General features: G+C 60.6%; 1 protein-coding gene across 2 annotated transcripts in view; it reads right to left on the bottom strand.

Annotated features, from left to right (window-relative positions):
* Nucleotides 1–428: 428 nt before the first annotated feature.
* The window catches only part of DIS3L2 (DIS3 like 3'-5' exoribonuclease 2), a 375,419-nt gene continuing 357,534 nt past the window's right edge, over nucleotides 429–18,313 (bottom strand). The window contains exons 15-21 of one of the 2 annotated variants that reach the window (XM_024243284.3): nucleotides 7,905–8,088; nucleotides 7,108–7,194; nucleotides 3,434–3,581; nucleotides 2,887–3,017; nucleotides 2,650–2,754; nucleotides 1,531–1,632; nucleotides 429–935 (exon numbers count right to left, since the gene is read on the bottom strand). In XM_024243284.3, the coding sequence (XP_024099052.2) occupies nucleotides 765–935; nucleotides 1,531–1,632; nucleotides 2,650–2,754; nucleotides 2,887–3,017; nucleotides 3,434–3,581; nucleotides 7,108–7,194; nucleotides 7,905–8,088 (928 nt within the window). In that variant the 3' untranslated portion in view covers nucleotides 429–764. Of the gene's footprint in view, nucleotides 1,633–2,649; nucleotides 2,755–2,886; nucleotides 3,018–3,433; nucleotides 3,582–7,107; nucleotides 7,195–7,904; nucleotides 8,089–18,313 lie in introns of both variants that reach the window. The other variant, XM_063713123.1, reaches the window with a different exon arrangement.

The raw sequence follows: 18,313 nt of genomic DNA, 5'->3' as shown, positions 1-18,313 counted from the left end.
CGGCTCCTCTGTCCAGGCTCCCTTGGTGCTGCCAGGGCACCAACTCACACCAGAGCTGGGCACAGGACCTCACAGAGTGCTGCTTGAGGAACTGGGAGGAGGGGGTGTCACAGCACCCCTGACCCCTACCAGGCCCTGCGGAGCTGGTGCAGAGAGGAAGTGGGGGCAGGGTTGGACACAGTCACATGTGTCAGGGTGATGGGGGCGCTCTCAGTCCTGCATACTAATTCCATTTTTAATCAGGCAGAATGAGACTCCAGCATCAATCTACCAGGCAGCCAGCTCCGAATCGTGCTGGAACTGACAGGAAGGTTCCAGGTGTTCATATCGGCTCAGCAGCGAGGGGTGGAGCCTGAACTGGGTCCCTTGCCCTGGGTGCAAGGGGCATTCCGCTGCCCGGGCTTCCCAGAGGTGCCCCACACACCAGATGGCACTCCACACTTGATTTTATTCTGTGACACTGATTTGCTGAAACCCCCCATTTCCTGGGCAGAGGAGGGCAGTAGGGCCCAGAAAAAAGGGGGACCGGCCTCCCAGGAGGACTAGGGCCTACTCTGCTGGGGTCACTGCTGACCAGGCCTCAGCCTTCCTTCCAGCCCCACCCTCTCCCCTGCAGTTTGTTTAAAAGTTGAGCTGCAAAATTAAATAAAAATAAAAACAAACCCCTGAGTTGTTAAAAACCAAATTAAAAATCCCCCTCCGTGTCAACAGGTCCTAAAGCCAGTGTGACAGGACAGGCAGGCGGGGCAGGCGGCTGGTGGAGCTCAGCTGGTGCTTGAGTCCTCGGGCTCACCGTCAGACTCCTCCTCCTCCTCCTCCTCCTTCTCAGGGCCCAGGTGGCCCTGGGTGCCTGGCCGCTTCAGGATGGCGCTGTACTTGAGGGCTGTGGACTCTGCCTGCAGGACCACCTCCACCAGGCTGAAGATGGTGATGACCTGTGCAGAGCCCGGCCGTGAGGGGACAAGGACGGCAGGGCCTGATGTCGAGGCGCAGCTCTGCCTCCATCCCTGCAGCAGGACCCCAGGCCCCTCCTTCGGCCTCTGGAAGCCTCTGCTCACCTGTCTGTAATGGGGGCCCCCTCCAGGAAGAATGCCCTGGGTCAGGGCAGAGCTGGGGAGTCAAGATGCATCCTGAGCACTCCTAAGGCTTATGAAACACAACCTGGGGGCCCGGGGCCACGTTCGGGGCACATTGTTGGTGAAAATGGTTCCAGACAATTTCTTGGGTGTAAACTCATAGCTTTCATCAGGTTCTCTAAAGGACCCCAGAAGGCCAGCACCCCTGCATTAGCGGGACAGGCAGAGCCCCGCCTCTCTCCACTGTGGTTGCTCTCAAGGAAGGGAAGGTGGTGCCAGAAAGCAGGACCCACAGGAGGGGGTCTGGGTGAGCTGGGAGGGCCCTGAAACCCGACCCGGGAGGCTGCAGTGCTGGGGGAGCCCAGGAGACACAGATGAAGGAATGAGGGGCACCGCAGGAGGCAGGAGAGGGGTCATCAGGACTTGGGGGGCTGGGACACAGAGGGGTTCTGACCTGCCGTGCTGGCTCCTGCTCCATGTCCTCAGGCTCCCAGACCAGCGTGAGTTCCGGCTTCTTGCCCACCTTCTGGAAGTGGTGGGACCGCAGGGCCAGGGCCTGGAATGCAAACACCAAGCCTCAGGCCTCAGCTCTGGGTGCTGCTGCCTGCCCTTCCACCCTGGAGGGCTTCAATGCTTGGAGACGGCCCTCAGCCCTCGGCCCTGGCCCACCCCTGCCTGGCTGGAGGGAGCTTCATTCAGGGAGGCCCTGCCAGGCCACCTTCAGCTGAGGCAGCAGCTGAGAGTGACCAAGGGCCAGGGTGGGGGCTGGGAAGGCCTGTGGCTCTGTGTGCTACTGGGGGCAAGTGGTGGGGGGTCCAGGGCTGACTGCACTGAGGTGTGGACAGAGAACTGTGGTGGCAGAGCGCTGCGCCCCCTGCTGGTGCCATCTGTCAGTGGGGCAGGGCTGGGTTCATGGCAGAGTGACCTAGGCTTGAACTTCAGGATACAGAGCCCCGAGGGTCCGCAGGGGGACTCTGTCCTTCCTCTTCTGCCCAGCTCCAGGTTATGAACACCACGTTTACTGCACACAATGGGCTGGACACTGCACTCCCAGGGCACTCTGGATGTTAGGAAATTCAAAGCCAGGCACAGGGGCAGGTGGTGACCTGCAGACCCCAGGGCCAGCTGGAGCCAAGCCCCTAAGGCAGCATTAGGACAGGTGCATGTCCCCTTGGAGAGAACTGTGAATCAACAGTCACTCAGGGCAGGAGCCGAGCCAGGGACAGCTCTCTTCCTTGTCTTCAGGGGACACAGTTTCCAGAGCGGCCACGGACCATTCTCTGGCCTTTCATTCCTTCACGTTCCTATAAACACAGTCCCCAAAGCCTGCACACCCTGCCGAGCTGTACTGGCCATGGAGGGGCCTGCTCTCCGGTTCCTGGGTCCTTGGGGAAGGGGGCCAGGCCTGACCCTGGGCCTGAGAGCTGGGCGTCTCAGCAAGGCCCATCAAGTGGGCTTTGTGCTAGGGCTGGGGGAGTGAGGGGTGGAGTGTGACCCATCACAGCCTGTACCCCTCCAGTGCGGGATGGCTTGGGCTGCCCTGCCCGTCCCCAGGCTCTCTCAGGGCACTCACATTGCAGTAGATGCGCTTCTGCACGCCGTAGCGCAGCACCAGCACGTCGAAGGCTTGGTTCAGGACGCCCATCACCATGGCTTCTGACTCCAGGGGGCCACTCTCCTGCAGGGACAGTGCTGCAGCCATGACACCTCCTGGCACTGCCCTGGGCTCCTCGAGGCCTCCTGGTGAGTAGGTGCCCAGGAGGGTCGGGAACCAGAGGGAGGTGAGGGGGCACCAGGCTGGAGGGCTCACCTTGACCAGAACGGCAAAGAAGAGACTGGTACTGAGCTCCTGCACGCGCTTGGATGCCATGCGGCGGTCGTTGCAGTGGTCTGCCTGTTTCTGCAGGGTGTCGGGCGCCATGTCTAGTCGCTCCCTATAGCCTGGGAAGAGGGGGCGGGGTTGTGGGTGGGTGCTGTATGGGAGAGTAGGCGAGGCATGAGAGTGGGAGCCTGGGGGGCTGGGAAGAGCTATGGTTGGGGGATGGGCTGCATGGCGCTGCACTCCCGGCGACAGATTAGGACCCCAAGCACCCAGCTCCCAGGGCAGCAGAAAGCGGCCCTCCGAGGTCAGCGCCCTCCTCCCGGCTGTGTCCAGGGCTGGCTGTGGGCTCTATGCAGCTTCTGCAGCATCAGCCCGTAGGGAGAGTTTCCAGGCCAGGCTCCCCAGCACTTGGGTCGCCCGACCCTTGGACCTCTGCGGGCACGGCAGAATGGTCTTGGGCCACTGAGCACCCGCTGTGGGGGTGGGCAGCCCTGAGCTGGCCCAGGTCTGCCCTGACCCCAACTGCACCCCTCACCTAGCGCTGCAGCCAGGAGGCGGTGCACCAGGACGTCGGCAAAGCGGCGGATGGGCGAGGTGAAGTGTGTGTACAGGGGCACATTGAGCGCGTAGTGCCGGAACTGCGCTGGGTCCTGCAGCAGCCCCGAGCAGAAGTACAGTGCCATCTGTGGGACGGGATGGGTCAGAGCCTGACAAGCCCAGAGCTGCCCAGCCAGGCCTGGAAGGCTGGCGCCACCCACAGCCTCACCGTCGGCAGTGATGTGTGGACAGACCTAATGGGCTGCTGGTTGCTGAGTGAAGCCAAGGAGGACAGGGACCAGGGCCCTTGCTGCACAAGGGGACCCAAGGGGAGGCCAGGAGGCTGGGCAGAGCCCAGGGGCGCCCATGTCCTTTCCAGGAGACAAATCTGGCCTGCCTGGGCCTCCCAGATGCCCTCAAGGTGGCAGCACTGAGAATGGCCTGGACAAGCCCACCCTGCTGAGGACCAGGGAGCCAGGAACCCCCAGGATGCTGTCAGGGTAGGGGGCACGAGCTGAGCCTCCCAAGTCCAGTCCCTGCTGAGTCACCGCTGAGCACCACCAGGAGGGAAGAGTCTCTGGCCTACCCTTCCCCAGCATGGGGCTGGGGCTGCTACTCTCGCCAAGGAAGAAGGAAGAAGAAGAAAGAAAGGTGGGGGTGGGGGGGTGGGGAGGAGGAGGTGGCAGAGGAGTAGGAGGAGGCGGCGATGGCAGAGGAGGTGGAGGTGAAGGAGGAGGAGGAGGAGGTGGTGGTGGCGGAGGAGGAGGAGGTGACAGCAGAGGAGGAGAAGGAGGAGGTGGCGATGGCAGAGTAGGTGGAGGCGGAGGAGGAGGAGGAGGAGGTGGTGGTGGCAGAGGAGGAGGAGGAGGAGGAGCTGGTGGCAGAGGAGGAGGAGGAGGCGACAGCAGAGGAGGAGAAGGAGGAGGTGGCGATGGCAGAGTAGGTGGAGGCGGAGGAGGAGGAGGAGGAGGTGGTGGTGGCGGAGGAGGAGGAGGAGGAGGAGGAGGAGGCGACAGCGGAGGAGGAGAAGGAGGAGGTGGTGATGGCAGAGTAGGTGGAGGCGGAGGAGGAGGAGAAGGAGGTGGTGGTGGCAGAGTAGGAGGAGGAGGCGACAGCGGAGGAGGAGAAGGAGGAGGTGGCGATGGCAGAGTAGGTGGAGGCAGAGGAGGAGGAGGAGGTGGTGGCAGAGGAGGAGGAGGAGGTGACAGTGGAGGAGGAGAAGGAGGAGGTGGCGATGGCAGAGTAGGTGGAGGCAGAGGAGGAGGTGGCGGCAGAGGAGGAGGAGGAGGCGACAGCGGAGGAGGAGGAGGAGGTGGCGGTGGAGGTGGTGGAGGAGGACAATGAGGAGAAGGAAGAGGAGGAGGAGGCCTGTGGTTTTGTCGGACTGGGGGCTGCAGATGCTGTCTGCTGGAGACACAAGCAGAAGCCAAGGAGCCTGTGGGTCTTTGTTCAAGGAGGCAACATCCATCCTCCCATCTGGTCAGACTGGGAGGAGGGAGAGAAAGCCCAGGATGCGATCCCCTGCCCTGTGCAATACGGGCCTCAGGCTCTTGGAGCTTCCTCTCCAGCCCAGGCCCACCTTTGGTCGGGGCCGTCCTCATCCCCTCTGACACTGATCCCACCCAGCTGAAGCCACGCTTCACCCGGGGAACCTCTGTGCTCACCAATACTCCACCCCACAGCAGCCAAGGGAGACAGTTTCCGGCCTGCCAGCCTCGGCCCTTCTCATCTCCAACCACCTGACCCTCCCAGGGGCTGAGACACAGAGGGCTGAGTTCCAAAGGCCCTTGTGCTGTGCTAGGCAGGAGGCAGGACTGGGGCAGGGGGAGATACCGAGAGTCTCTAGGGACCAGCACATAGCCCGTCCCAGCTGGGGCCACAGCCCCTGAAGCTGTTTGTCCTGCAGTCCCCGAGCTTTCAGGGCTGGGTGTCAAGGCCAGTGCTGCTGCCTGGGAGCGATTGAACGGGTTCCTTGCAGAGGTCCAAGGTCACTCCTGTGTGTCTCGCTGGCTCCCTTGCTCCCTGGCTGCTGTACGCACTCACCCTCCTGTGCCCTTGGCCAGACAGACAGCCGGCTCCCGTTACTCTGTGCACACAGGCCCTGGAATCCAGGGCGCAGCTGGTGGTGACCTGCTCAGCTCCCTAACTCCACTTCCCTTCCAGCCCCTGCTAGGCCCTAGGTTAAGTCGGGGGCAAGTCTCCGGGGGAGGTGGGCACAGCCTCCACTCCCAGACACGTCTGGGCTTTGTTCTCAGTGGTGGCCCAGTTCCCCAGATGACCTGGGTGAGGCTGATGAAGGGCCCTGGCTCCTCCTGGCTGGTGGAGGTGGCTCAGGGTCGGGTGGGATGGGTGGGGACCATGGCTTTCCCACAGGCCCAGCCATCCCTGGGACAGCCCTGGTGTCCTAATGCAGATGCTCACTGGGGACTGCGTGCCCCCTCACACCTTTCTGTGCTCTCTGCTGCTGCCCTGCCCTGTCCCTACCCCAGTTCCCAGGGCTGAGGAACAGGAGCACCGCAGACCTGGTAACTCTCTGCCATCGGATTCCCGGGTAAGGGTGCCTCTGAGCTCCCTGGGAGGCGAGCCAGGAGAATGCAGCCTTTTCAGGCTCTGGCTGACTCCGGAGCAGCTCCGATCTCTGGAGCTCCAGCTTGGCTTGTACCTCCTTGGAGGTGATGGCATCAGAGGTGGGGGCATGGGAGGGGCCCCAGCAGGGCAGAGCCAGAGGCAGTTCTGGGACTCAGGGGCTGCTGTGCGTTCTCTGCCAGGCCTAGAGCCACTGCAGTATGGAACAGAGAGAGCCCAGTGGGCACGGCCCAGGCCCTCTCCGCTGTGGGTGCCGCAGGTGCTTGGCTGAGCAGACACTTGTGACCGGGGGCAGGTCAGGGCAGCCAGGCTCAAGCAAGCCCTGATGGCTTCAAACCCAGCAGAGCTTGAAGTGTCAGAAAATAAATCCACTGAGGTCAGCTGAAGCCATCCAGTTCTTGTGAACAGATTGAATCTGCCGCGTGACTGAGCCCTTGAAATACAGCCTGTCCCTGCCCCTGGGCCGGGCCGGGACCCAGAGCCGACCCATCAGCATCCACTGCTCCCGCTGACCTGAGGGTCCTCTGGCGTCCTGGTCCCAGGATGCTCGGGCCCTGCATGGGGGAAGCTCAGCCAGGGGGGCTGTGACAGGCGTCCCAGAGCAAGCCCAGCTGTCCACCCCACAGGCTGCCACCTCCCTGCGGGCCCCGGCCTAGGCCCCCAGCCAAGTCTGCTTCTTTCCCACACTGGCCAGAGGCCGACAGCTGGTTCTGGACTCCACATGTGGGGGTGGAGGCTGAGGAGTGTTCCCTGGGACAGGAAGCCACATGGGACCCTGTCTCTCCTCCAGGACCCCAGCCTGATGGAGGTCTCAGTAGCCCCTCAGCTCCAGGGTACACTGTCCTTGAGCGAGTGTGAGCAGGAAACAGCGGCTCAAACTCAAGAGGCTCAGGGTGTCCCCTCCTAGGTGCTGCCTGGGGTCGGCCTCCTCTCCCACCCTCTGGCAGAGGAGGAGCAGCCCCTGTCCACCCAGCCATGTCCAGAGCAGGCAGGAACAGTGGGGGCCTGTGCTTGCATGTGGAGGTCACAGGTCTGGGGCCAGTGTGCTCCCTGGAGCGGGGGAGGCTGGGGCTGGGCCCTCCTTACCTGCATGGGCCGGGAGCACATATTGGTGAGCACCTCCTTCCGGGCCAGTGAGTACTTGTCATCTCCAAATGTTTGGGTCAGGCTTTTCTAGAAGCAAATCCCAGAAACCTATGTGACGTGTGGTCCAGCTCGGGGAGAGACTCTGGGCCCTGTCATCCGCTGAGCACCTCGTGCCCAGCTCTGGGGAGAGGAGTTGCCTGTGGGGCTCAGCCCTGCTCAGAGGGGATGGGTGGGGAGAGGGGGCAGCCACCTACACCCTGTGGCCCATGCTGGCCTGAGGTCAGTCCCTTCCGTGTTTTTGCTGGCTGGCCTGGACTCACTGGGCTCCAGCTCTCTGGCCTAGGGCACCTGCCTTCCCCTCCCAGGGTCGGGCCTGGGGGAGATGTCTCCCTCCTCCAGGACCAGAGCCAAGGCCCTGGGTTTCTTAGCTTTGCCCCAGGCAGGGGGCACCTGAAAGTACCCACCAGTAACATTCCCGGGATTCCTACAATTCCAGGCCCCACACTGAAAGCCTCTGGGCCCAAGACCAGCCCTTTCTGGCCACAGGACCCCTGCCCTCTGCTAGGCCTCCAGGGTCCCCCTGCTTGGCACAGTCCTGGTGAAGGGGCAGGTCCCATTGTCAGGGCCCCTGTGACTCAGAGGGGCCCTTTCTCCCAGGGCCTCCTTCCCTACAGGAGAGACCTGGCTGAAGGGGAGGGACTCTGGGGGGAAGCAGAGGCCACTGGTCCCCCCACCTTCCAGGTCTTTCTCTTCTTTCCCCCAAGCAGGGCCTCCCCTGAATCCTGCCCACCACTCACATTGAGGGCTCCTGCGGAGCTGAAGTCCACGAGCAGCCCCATCTGGTCGCAGAATTCCACCAGGTCACTGAGCATCCTTGTCTGGGGCGGGGGGTGCCGGCGCAGCAGGGCCTGCTCGGGGAAGGCGCGGTGGATCTTGTGGGCCACTGCCATGTTGGCCAAGAGCATGAACTCCTCCACGAGCCTGCAGAGGGTGGATGGGATGGGAGGGACCGCTGGGGTTGGGGGACAGCTGTGCAGGCTTTCCCACGCTGCAGCCTGCCTGGCTCTCTATCACCCTTCAGGTCTCAGCTTAAAGACAACCTCCCAGCTGCCTCATCTCATGCGTTCCGCCAGGTCCCTGTCCTGCCCAGCACCCCCATGGTCTCCCCTGCACCAGTCGGTCTACACCGCCTTCTCCTCTGACTGGTTAGCTCCTGTGCCGGCTCTCCCAGAGGGGGACCCTGGAGAGCAGGGAAGCACCTATCTATTAAATAATTCACTGCAGCAGCCCCAGAGCTCAGCAGCCCACCCAATCCAGAGAAGGCACCGTGGAAAGATCTCTGCTGAATGACAGGACGCCTGGAATGCTCAGGCAGCCCAGGCTGTAAGAGGGCACCATGCTCGCCCAGGGCATGGGAACCCTGGGGCCCCAGCTCAGCCCCTGCTCTGAGGGCTCCCTGAGGCATGTGGCAGTGGTGAGTGGACCAAGGACCCCACAGTCCCAGGAGTGCTGGGCTCCCTTCTCCTCTGGGGACGGTGCCTTGTTGGAGAGAAGCTTCCCAACAGGGTCTCTGAGGGTAGACAGGACGGTCTGAGGCAGCAGGAGGGAAGCCCTCACCAGAGGACAGGGCAGGAGTGGGGATGGGGTGAGACCCCAGAGTCACCCTTTCAGGGGCTGCTACTCTGGCTTTGCAGCACTTGGGTGTCATTCGACTCAACAGTCACTGTGAATGGATGTGGCTCCCCACAGAAGGACTGAGCAGGCCAAGGTCCCAGACTGAAGGAGCAGGGACCAATGGGCGATGTGGGACGCGAACCAGGCAAAGGCTGGGGGGCTGGTATCACACAGCACTGAGGTCAGCACCACTGACCCTACCACCAAATTTGGGGCAGGAGGCCACGCACTTCTTTTCCCCGCCTTTGGTGGGACAAGAAGATCACACACGTGCACAAGAGCTGGAGCCTGTTGTGATGGGCGCTTGGGCATGTCCTCATGCCTTGGTGACCAGGACCCCCTTCATGGGGAAAGCCGCCCCCTCAGGGAGACATGGGGCTATCGGGGCCTTGACCAGCCTGGGGGGACTCTGCCCTCCCTGCCTTTCCCCAGCCTTCATGCCCAGCCCTGAGCTTTCCCCTTGAGTGAGAGGTCAGGGAGGAAGCTCCCGCAGGCCTGGCTGCAGCCAGAGCCCTGCCATCAACTTCCCTTCCTGGAGGTGTGGGTAGTGCTGCAGGTGAGCCTTGTCATCTGGCCATGCTCATGGAAAGAAAGCCAGCACAGAAAGAGACAGCCCTGGCATACAGAGCCCCTCCTCCACCCAGGGTGGGCCTGCCAGGGCAGACGTGCGGCTGTGCTCCACCAGGATGTCCTGAGAGCACATCTGCCTCCACAGGGAGCCCGAGATGCAGAGGAAGAAGGGCTGGGAAATGCCCCAGGAGGGCAGGCACCACCTGGAGAGGAGAGAAGCCAGCCCAGCACCCCTAGCGCCTCCTCTGTGGGGACTTTTTTGGGCTGGCTCATGGCACACAGTAAGGCAGGTGACAGCTGGGATGTGTGACCACAAGGATCAAGCTTCGGCCTGCCCTTCTACCACACAGGACACCCAGCAGGTAAAAGGAGGAGCATCCATGTTGCCCTCTGGGTAGCAGCAACTGCCTGTGATGTGCCACCCCACCTCCCAGCCCTAATCTGTGCTTGTGGCCACCACTTCCTGCCAAAAACCCTGTGTTCAAGCCCTTAACCCACTACAAGTCTCCCAAGCCCAGGCATGACTCTCAGCTCCACAACATTCTTGCCGTGGGATTCTGAACAAATCACAGAGCCCTCCCCATCCTCTGTCTCAAATGCAGGACAGGGGTCACAATGGCACCTGCTCAGGGCTGTCATGGATGCAGAGAAAACAGGTTCTGCACTGGCAGGCCCTCTGCCGGGCAGGTCGAAAGCCCTCAGGACGCAGGCACTGTTCTCCTGTTGCCCCACCTGCCCCTCACATGGCCAGCTGGGGGTCTCCTCAACATGCCCTGTGATTTTCATCCCTGCCATCAATCTCTGTTCCTCAATTCTTTTGAAGCCTCCCTGAAAAGCAGGCTGCAGTCCCCCACATAAACACTGACTGTTCTAGGCTCACCTGTATCACTGTCTGGTGCCATTAAACTGTTCTTATTTGGATTTCGTAATAAGATATTGTGAACACAAGAGGAATCAAAATTCCTGCTTGAAAAATAATCTGACACTGGTCAGGCCATCAGCACCGAAATGCTTCAGATGCACACAATCATGCATACTTTTGCCCTCTCACTCCATAAAAACTACTATGTGCCAGGCACGGTTCTGGACTTCCTCCCCATGCAGTCGGACAATCCTCCTGGGCAGGAGCATCCAGGCAATTCTGTGGTGGCTGCTTTTCCTCCAGCCCAGCTGCAGGCCTGGGGGAAGAGGGACAAGTGTAGCCTTAGGCCCGACCCTGGGCTGCATTTTGCAGTGTGGCCAGCAGGAGGCAGCATGACCCCATAGCGGGTTGCACTGAGGCTGCAGGCTAAGGAGGCCACCAGTCAGGCAGGGTGAAAGAGCAGGGCTGTGCGGGGCGGCCCTGGTTTCTCCTCTATGCCCGTGCCCCACCCTCTATGGGTTTAGGAACGGAATATCTGGGGGCCTCTCAGGACTGAGCCAGGCTCCTGCTCTCAGTTCCTGCAGGGGCTCTCCACATCCCTTCTCATGGTCTTCAGTAAACACGAGGACAAGGACAGGAGGGAGGGGACAGAGAGAGGGCGGGGCCGCTGCTGAAGCCCCTGCCAAGACCACAGACCTCAGGCAAGCTGCTTCCCTGGCAACTCCGCTACCTGCCCTCCCTGGAGCCCAGCACAGTCCCCGGAGTCACCCCTGCCCTCGACAGAGAACAAGTGCATTCTTGGTGACCTTGAACGTGAAGCCTGGTGAGGTTTTGGAGGAGAGGTCCACCTTGCCAGGGCCCTTGGTGTGGCTGAGTCTCTGCTTCCCTTGCGGTCTCAGCCTCTCCCTCCCTCCTGGGGCTGGGAGTCGGGACAGCGCCTGTGGAGCTCTGGCCCAGTCAGTTGGGCCACATCAAGCAGGGACCCAGACAAAGGTCAAGGGCACTGAGGAGGGAGCCGGCACCACAGAGAGTCCGCTTCCCAGGCGCAGCCTTGGCCATGATGTTTGCGGACAGCTGCAGGGGCTGTTTGCTGCCCTCATGTCCTTCTGATGCTGCAAGTAGCAGATGGGGGCAGAGTGAACAGGTAGGCTCTGAGTAGGAGTGAACGAAGGTGGGAATGACCCCTGGTTCGGGTGGTGGCACCCTGGGGTGGCTGGAAGGTGGGTCTCCAGTGGAGTTTGGGGACAGAAAGGTGCAGGCCAAGCCCAGCTGCCAGCAGCCAGAGTTGCACCAAGTTCAGTATTCACCATTGCAAATGGGACCCGGCACCACGGGTCAGAGAACTGAGCTGGACGGTGCAGGGTGGGTGGGGTGGGGAAGGTGGGGGTCAGGGCTCTCATCTGCGGCCAGCATAGGGACCCCAGGCTCCACAGTCCCCCACCCTGTCAATTCCCTGGTGGGCCAGCAGGTGGCGCCCAGCCTCTTCCTCCCCAAGGTCCTGGGATGGGGCAGCTCCAGCTTAGAGCCTAGGCGCTCCTATGGGAACCCAGGGCCAGAGATGGAGGCTGTGACAGCGACCCGGTCAGCAGGGCCCTCTCCCCTGACCTCCTCCCTCCCTCTCCTGGGGAGCAGTGCTAGGTGCACAGCCTGGGCAGCCAAACCTCCGAAACGCCCCAAGCTATCCTGGGTGGTCAGGCTGTGCCACTCCACACTCTGGGCCACGGGAGCCCTGAAGGGGGCGGAGTGGGCTGCTGGACGGGAGGGCGCCCTGCCCCCTGCCCCGGCCTCAGACCTTCCTCCTCTGATGTGGGCACCGGCCCTAGTGCCACCCCGCTCCTCCCAGCACCAGGGGCACAGGCATGAGATCACTGGGCCCTGCGGGGGATGGGGCGCTGGAGCTCAGGGACTGCCTGACAACTGCTCTCCGAGAGGCTGGGAATGGCTGCCAGCCAGCATCACCTTCCAGAACAGCAAGCTAAGGCCTCGGAGACAGGGCCTTGGATCCAGGCCTGGCATCAGCCAAGCGTCTGGAGCCTGCACCACCAGGGCCCCACCACTCTGGAGGTCTGGGGTGGGGCTGTGCTGTGACAGCGGCTGCAGGGCCAGGACCCCAGCTCCTCGGCACTCACTCCCAGCACCCCTCCTCCCTGGGTCTGGGCCTCCCCGGGGCAGGAGGGGACGGGGAAGGGGAGGGTAGGTGTGAGGCTCAGCGAGCCCCTCACATGCTGTGGCAGACAGCAGGGGAAAGCCACCAGCCCCCCACACACAGTACACACTCCCCACAGCAAGGGTGACACTGGTAGAGACAGAGGTTCCCGCAGTGCACAAATGTTCCTCTAAAGAAAAAGCAACATCAATATATGAAACGCAGGGCTCTTCACACGTTTACGACAGGGCGTCCTTCACCCTGAAGGTGCCGGCGAGCATCAAGACTGCAGAGGCAGCCACTGGGTGCCGCATTCCTGCTGGCTCAGGTGGGACCTGTTTCTGTCGCATCTTAAAGGACAATGCTGGGAAAGGTTGCTCTCGCCCTGGCAGTGCTCAGAGGTGATGAGATGAGAAAGGGGTGAAGCCATCTGCGCTTCAGAGGAAGCCTGCCTTCCCTGACCATGGAGGAACTGGATCTGAGTATTTCTCTGCTCAGCTGAAAGGCTGGGGCTGGGTTTTGATAGTCAGGGATCCGGGGCATCTGTGGCCAGGAAGGTCCTGTCTGGTAGGTGGTAGGGGTTGGGGGGTGTCCCTCCCTTCTCCTGGCCCTGCCACGGAGATAAGGGGCTTCTCCTCAGTGGCTTGCATGGAATGCCAGCCCTACCACTCACTTGCTTCTTAAGCTCATGGAATCTCAATTTGTTTCCCTGTAAAACAGGGAAGCAATGTTCAAGTTCCTGGCCATGAATAAATAAGACATTCTTATTACACATCCTATGACGTGACTGGCCTGGGTGCCCCAACTCTAGGACTTGGGCAAAAAACACAGTAAAAGCAACATTTCTAGAAGTTTCTTCTGCCTCCCCTACCCTCACCACAAAGCCACCCTCTGGCAAGGAGGCCAGAGGTGTCCCGTTTCAGATCCACGCACCTGCTAAAGTGCTGACAAACTCACCTCACCCCTTCCTCACACAGGACACTCAGAGAGTGACTTTGGAAATGAGCGGGAGTCGGAGCAGAGGGGCAGGACTAGTGCCCAAAGCTGAAAATGTGTCCATTTTCAAAGGCCAAAGGCAAATATGGGACAGAAACAGCCTCTTCTGCCCTCAGCCACCAGGGCCCTTGTCACACTCTGTGGGAGGCTCCTGCTAATGGAATGAGGCCACTCACAGAGCCTGTTCAATTAGCTCTTGCTGAAAACTGCTAATGTGGCTTTGATAAGAATTGCTCCCAGCCAATTTCAGCCTCATTTCTTCTGCAGACCAAATTTTCCACACTTGGGCACCTGCTCCCTGTAAGCTCCAGAGCCCTGGGCTCTGCCGAGGCCATGAAGGCAGCTGCTGGGCCTGTCTCAGAAGCTGTGTACCCAACCATGGCCTCTTCTCCATGGCCGGGCAACCCATGGGGTGCAGGTGCGGCCACCTTTACGTAGAACCTGCCGTGTTCTTAGCAGCCGGAAATGGAGTGTAGTGTGGTGGAAACCGCAGGGCCCCGGGAGGCAGGGGTCTACGGAGCACTGAACTGCAGGCTGCTGGGGAGGGAAAGTGGAAGGGATCTTGGTGGCCAGGGCCAGGCCAGGTGGGGCTGGGGGCCTGGGAGCTAGAAAGTGGAGGCCTAGAGAGAGGGAGCTGCAGGCAGAGCCCCTGGCCTGGGTGGGGGAGGGGGATGGGGAGAAAGTGCAGCTGCTTGACTGATGGACCCTCACCCACAACTGGCCGTGCACCCTGCTGCCAGTCTCCAGCAGAGGGTGCCGTGGCCGTTGGGTGGCCCACCAGTCACAGCTCGGGCCTCTCGCTGACCCCTCTCCTCCTGGACGCACTGCAACCTCCTGAATGCACTGGACGTTTCCATGAAACCACAGGGAAATGAATGGGTCCCAGTTCACAGGCATGGAAAAGCCCAGAGGAGAAGGCCTCTGGAGCCAGACATCACAGGCCTGCAGGGGAGGCCAGAGCCAGGTTTCCTGGGCTGGGAGGCTCAGTCCACGGCAGGGCCTTTCTATAGATGAGTGGGCGGGGCCCTGCTGCAGCCAGGCACATTCTGCACCTGTTTTTCTAGCTCCAAAGGAAGGAAGTCCCCAGAGGCTAGGTGGCCACATTTGAGCCCTCAGGCCTTGCCAAAGGGAGGCCCAGTGGCTGTAATGGGGAGTGAGAGGAGATTTGCTGGGACCTGGGGCCGGGCTGACAGTGCAGAAGGCCCTTGTCAGCGTAAAGCCAGCCCAGAAGCCTCGTTCGCTCCCCAAGTTTGGGCTCTGCTCCCAGAGGTAGGGACAGGCCTGCAGGCTGGCAGCAGCCCTGTCCCCAAGCAGAACCAGGTGCCAGTCTGTGCTGTGTGGCCTTGCAGAGCGTGGTCATTAGGGCTTGCTGGCTGCTTTATGGTGTTGACACATAAGCCTCTCTCCAGTGCCAGCCCCTGCCCAACCGGAACTGGAAACAAGGTCCTGAGGAGGAGTGGCTCGGGCACACAGAAGCCTGGCCACCTGAGGGAGTCCCCACAGTGCCCCCAACAGCTTTGCTTGCTGCCCTGCTTGCTCCTGGCCAGGGGTCCCTTTCAAGCCCCAGCAGGGGAAGCTGGCTCCGTAGACTTGGAGCAAGAACAGAACTGGGCCATCGCAGACTTAAGGAGGCCAGCTGGGCCATCGCAGACTTAAGAAGGCATCGACTTCGGTTTTAAAATTAGGCTTTGGGTAATCGGATGTTCAAGGAAGAAGGGTGTTCTGGAACGCACAGGTCTTTCTTTCTCTCCGTCTCTCTCCTGCACATACAGATGCTCTTACACCCACACGTTACCAAGGCAGCCACAAAAACGAGAGAGAAGCCTGGGCTTCCTGGGACCTTGAGCAGCTTTGCTGCTGCAAGTTTGAACATGTGCTCACATCTGAAAACTGCTCCTGCCCAAACAGCTGCTAGGTCAGATCCCCTTCAGCAGGGCCACCACCCCAGCCACACAGCCACTAAAGTCTGCAGGGAAACAAGTGTAGAGTGGTCTCTACACTTCCTCATCCACTCCTCACTGGTCCCCCACACCCAGCGCACGGGGAGGGGATGGTTGGTCTAAGGTGACAGAGGGAGATGGTGTCTCTGGGAGGCCACAGAAGTGACCACAGAGGTCCCATGCCACAGTGTGGCAGGGCTGGATGTGGAGATTGCCAGGCACTTTGCCACTCTCGGTCCATTTGAGTCTCTGAAGTCAGAGTTCTCATGCCTGGCAGGAGCACAGGGAGCTCAGTGAGCTCGAAGGACTTTCCCAAGCTCCCAGACCCAGGGTCCCTGACACCCCGTCCACTGCTTTGTCCTCAGGTGACCCTGCATCATTTGCTCTGAACCCTCTGAGGAGGAGGCAGCAGCCAAAGGCTCTGCTGACAGTGGGAACTCAATACAGAGCCCACCCTGAGAGCACATTGCTGCCCAGGGGTCAGGCACCCCCGTCGTCAGCTACGTCACTACCATCATCCCGCCCCTGACTGCCGAGGGCACCTCCTCCCCTCTGCCAGATCACAGCAGCTGCAGAGCCCAGGGTCACCCATCTGAACCTGGCACTCCACCTGCCCGGCCACCCCCCAGGGACAGAGCCTTTCCCCTGGCCTGCTCCCTGCCCCTAGGCCCTGAGGCTGGTCACAGGCACAGGCGCACACGCATGGCCCCCTGCAGCCACCGCCTGGCTGGGCTGGGACACTGTTGCCACCTTGGAAGCCTTGTTTCCAGGCCCCCACTTTGCCTCTGCCTCTGTCCCGCTGCAGTTGGATGAGAGCAGAAGCAGCACTCAGGCCTGCGCCACAGCCTCCCTGATAAGGCTGCCTTCTCCCGGCTGCCTCGGGCTCAGGCCCTTTCCTGTCTGAGTCGCCCAGGGCTGAGCAGGGTTGCTTTTCCTGCTCTTGGTTTCCCGTCACTGCCAAAGGCGCCCTGTGCAGCCTCTCCTTTGCTGATGCTCCTCCCACCTCCCACAGAGATGCACTGGGCCCCCGGGTCAGGCAGGACAAAGTGGGCCACAGGCCACGGCAGCAGTGGGATGGGGAAGGCCCCTGCCCCTCAGATGCCTTGGCCCACATGACAGCATGGCCCCTGGGTGACAGCTGGGCCTCAGGTGAGCCTCTTTCTAGACTGTTCCAAGAGGGAGTTTTTGTGCTGAGCTCGGAGCTGGGCAATGAATCCAGGCATCCCCCATGTTTTCCCTGGTGAGCTCCGTACAGTCAGAGAAAGCTCAAGAAGTCTCCAGGTCAGTCCCTCACCCAGGCCTGAGTGCAGCCTGGGGTCCTTAGCTGCTAGTGCTCTGGGGGTCCTTGGTTGTCACACTCCCTGGCCCCCCGCAGGCTTTTGCTGGCCTGTTCCTGGCCTCAGCCCTGCTCCCTTACCGGCCACAAAGAGATCAGTGCCTCTGTTCCCAAGGGACTCCTTGGGGCCTCCTCATGGGTGACAGGCACCCAGACTCTTAGGCCACCCTGGATTTCCACTCTGCCCCCTCTGCTCCCCACACCCAAGCCCACATTCTCCACTCAGCTCCCCGTGGGGCTGTACAGGTTCAGTTCAGGCATCTCCCTCCCTGGCTCCACGGTCCTGTGGGCTGATTGTAAACCAAATCTCATCAGTGAATCGAGACTGTCTTTCTCTGGAGGCTAGTTTTCCTCTGTAGACCATAGGCTGTTGGATGGGGAGGGGAGGGGAACACCTGGCCGTGCCCATCTATGTATCCCAGAGCTGAGAAGCACATGGAGGAGCTGGTGAAATGTTTGGGGGAACAAATGAGGCATTTCAGAGACATGACTTGCTTGTTTGCTCCACAGGAAACGTTGAGTGCCAAACAAGACTTATTTTTGGGGATGGAATCACAGCCCTCCAGTAATAAAGGACTAGGAGTGGCAGTTATGGTTCCTGCAACTTCCCTTCAGCTTATCACTGTTGAACCAGAGGTGTATGAACTTGGCAGAAGAAACCCAAGATGGCTTCTGCTGGCCTAATGGGACAGGCTGCATTTGCCTTGATATATTCTTACTGCCTGTAGATGGTTATCACTTAAATCTAACACAGGTAACAGGTGACAATGTGACTGGGACTCATTTGTTGGTTACATGATGAATGAATTCTCTCCTGCAAGGGCAGCCTGCCTCAGTATAAACATGAAACACAGAAGGTTAAAAGAAAACCCCTTTTGTCTTGGTTTTTTTTCCACTGAACTAACGCTCATCTTATCACCCCCTGGAACACAGCATGTTGAGTTTGGCAGAGCTCTGCATTTATTCTGTGACTTTTAAAATATTGACACACAGTTTTATGACCTAGGTTCAGAGCGGTTTCAATGAATGTGTCCCCCATCCCCCAGAACATTCTGGGCTTCCCTGACATCTTCATGTGCCCGCCCCACATGGCACTGAGGCCCCAGCTCTGCCCTCTCTGCTTTGTCCACAGGAAGGGGTAGGGTGGGTGGGGTGGGGGGCGGGGAAAACCATAAGACTGCTGGGTTTCATCTCCACTCCTACCCAAAGTCAACTAAAGACTGCTGAGCGCTCTCGCACAGCCTGTGTGAAGACCTCAGCCCTTTCCCCAACGCCACTCTCATTCTACCTGAGAACCAAGACCAGAACAACCTGGATTAGGCCCTGAGTCCTTCCAGGCAAGCTGGGTCAATGGTAAGTCAGATGGCGAGGCCAGACCATGCCAAAGTGTGACTGGACCTGAGGGCTCTGCTTCCCTGAGCTACCACTCTGCAGGCCAAGCCCATCTTGTGGGGCAGCCTGGGTTGCAGAGGGCAGCCCTGTTTATCCAGGATTTTCAGATGCATTAAGAAAGCTCTCCTGGTACCTGGGATGCTGACCAGCAATCTGGGAGCTTCTTCACAGGTAGGTCAGGTCAAGCCCAGGCAGCCATGTATGACTGGGAGGGCCAGCCCATTCCCTTCAGGCCTCCCCTGGGTGAGAATTGTTGTTCCTGGTAGAGGCTGTAGCACCCAGAACTCTCT

Source organism: Pongo abelii, chromosome 11, assembly GCF_028885655.2.
Source record: "Pongo abelii isolate AG06213 chromosome 11, NHGRI_mPonAbe1-v2.0_pri, whole genome shotgun sequence".
NCBI lineage: Eukaryota > Metazoa > Chordata > Mammalia > Primates > Hominidae > Pongo > Pongo abelii.
The sequence above is the reverse complement of the archived record's forward strand: the minus strand, read 5'-3'. Positions and strand labels throughout refer to the sequence as shown.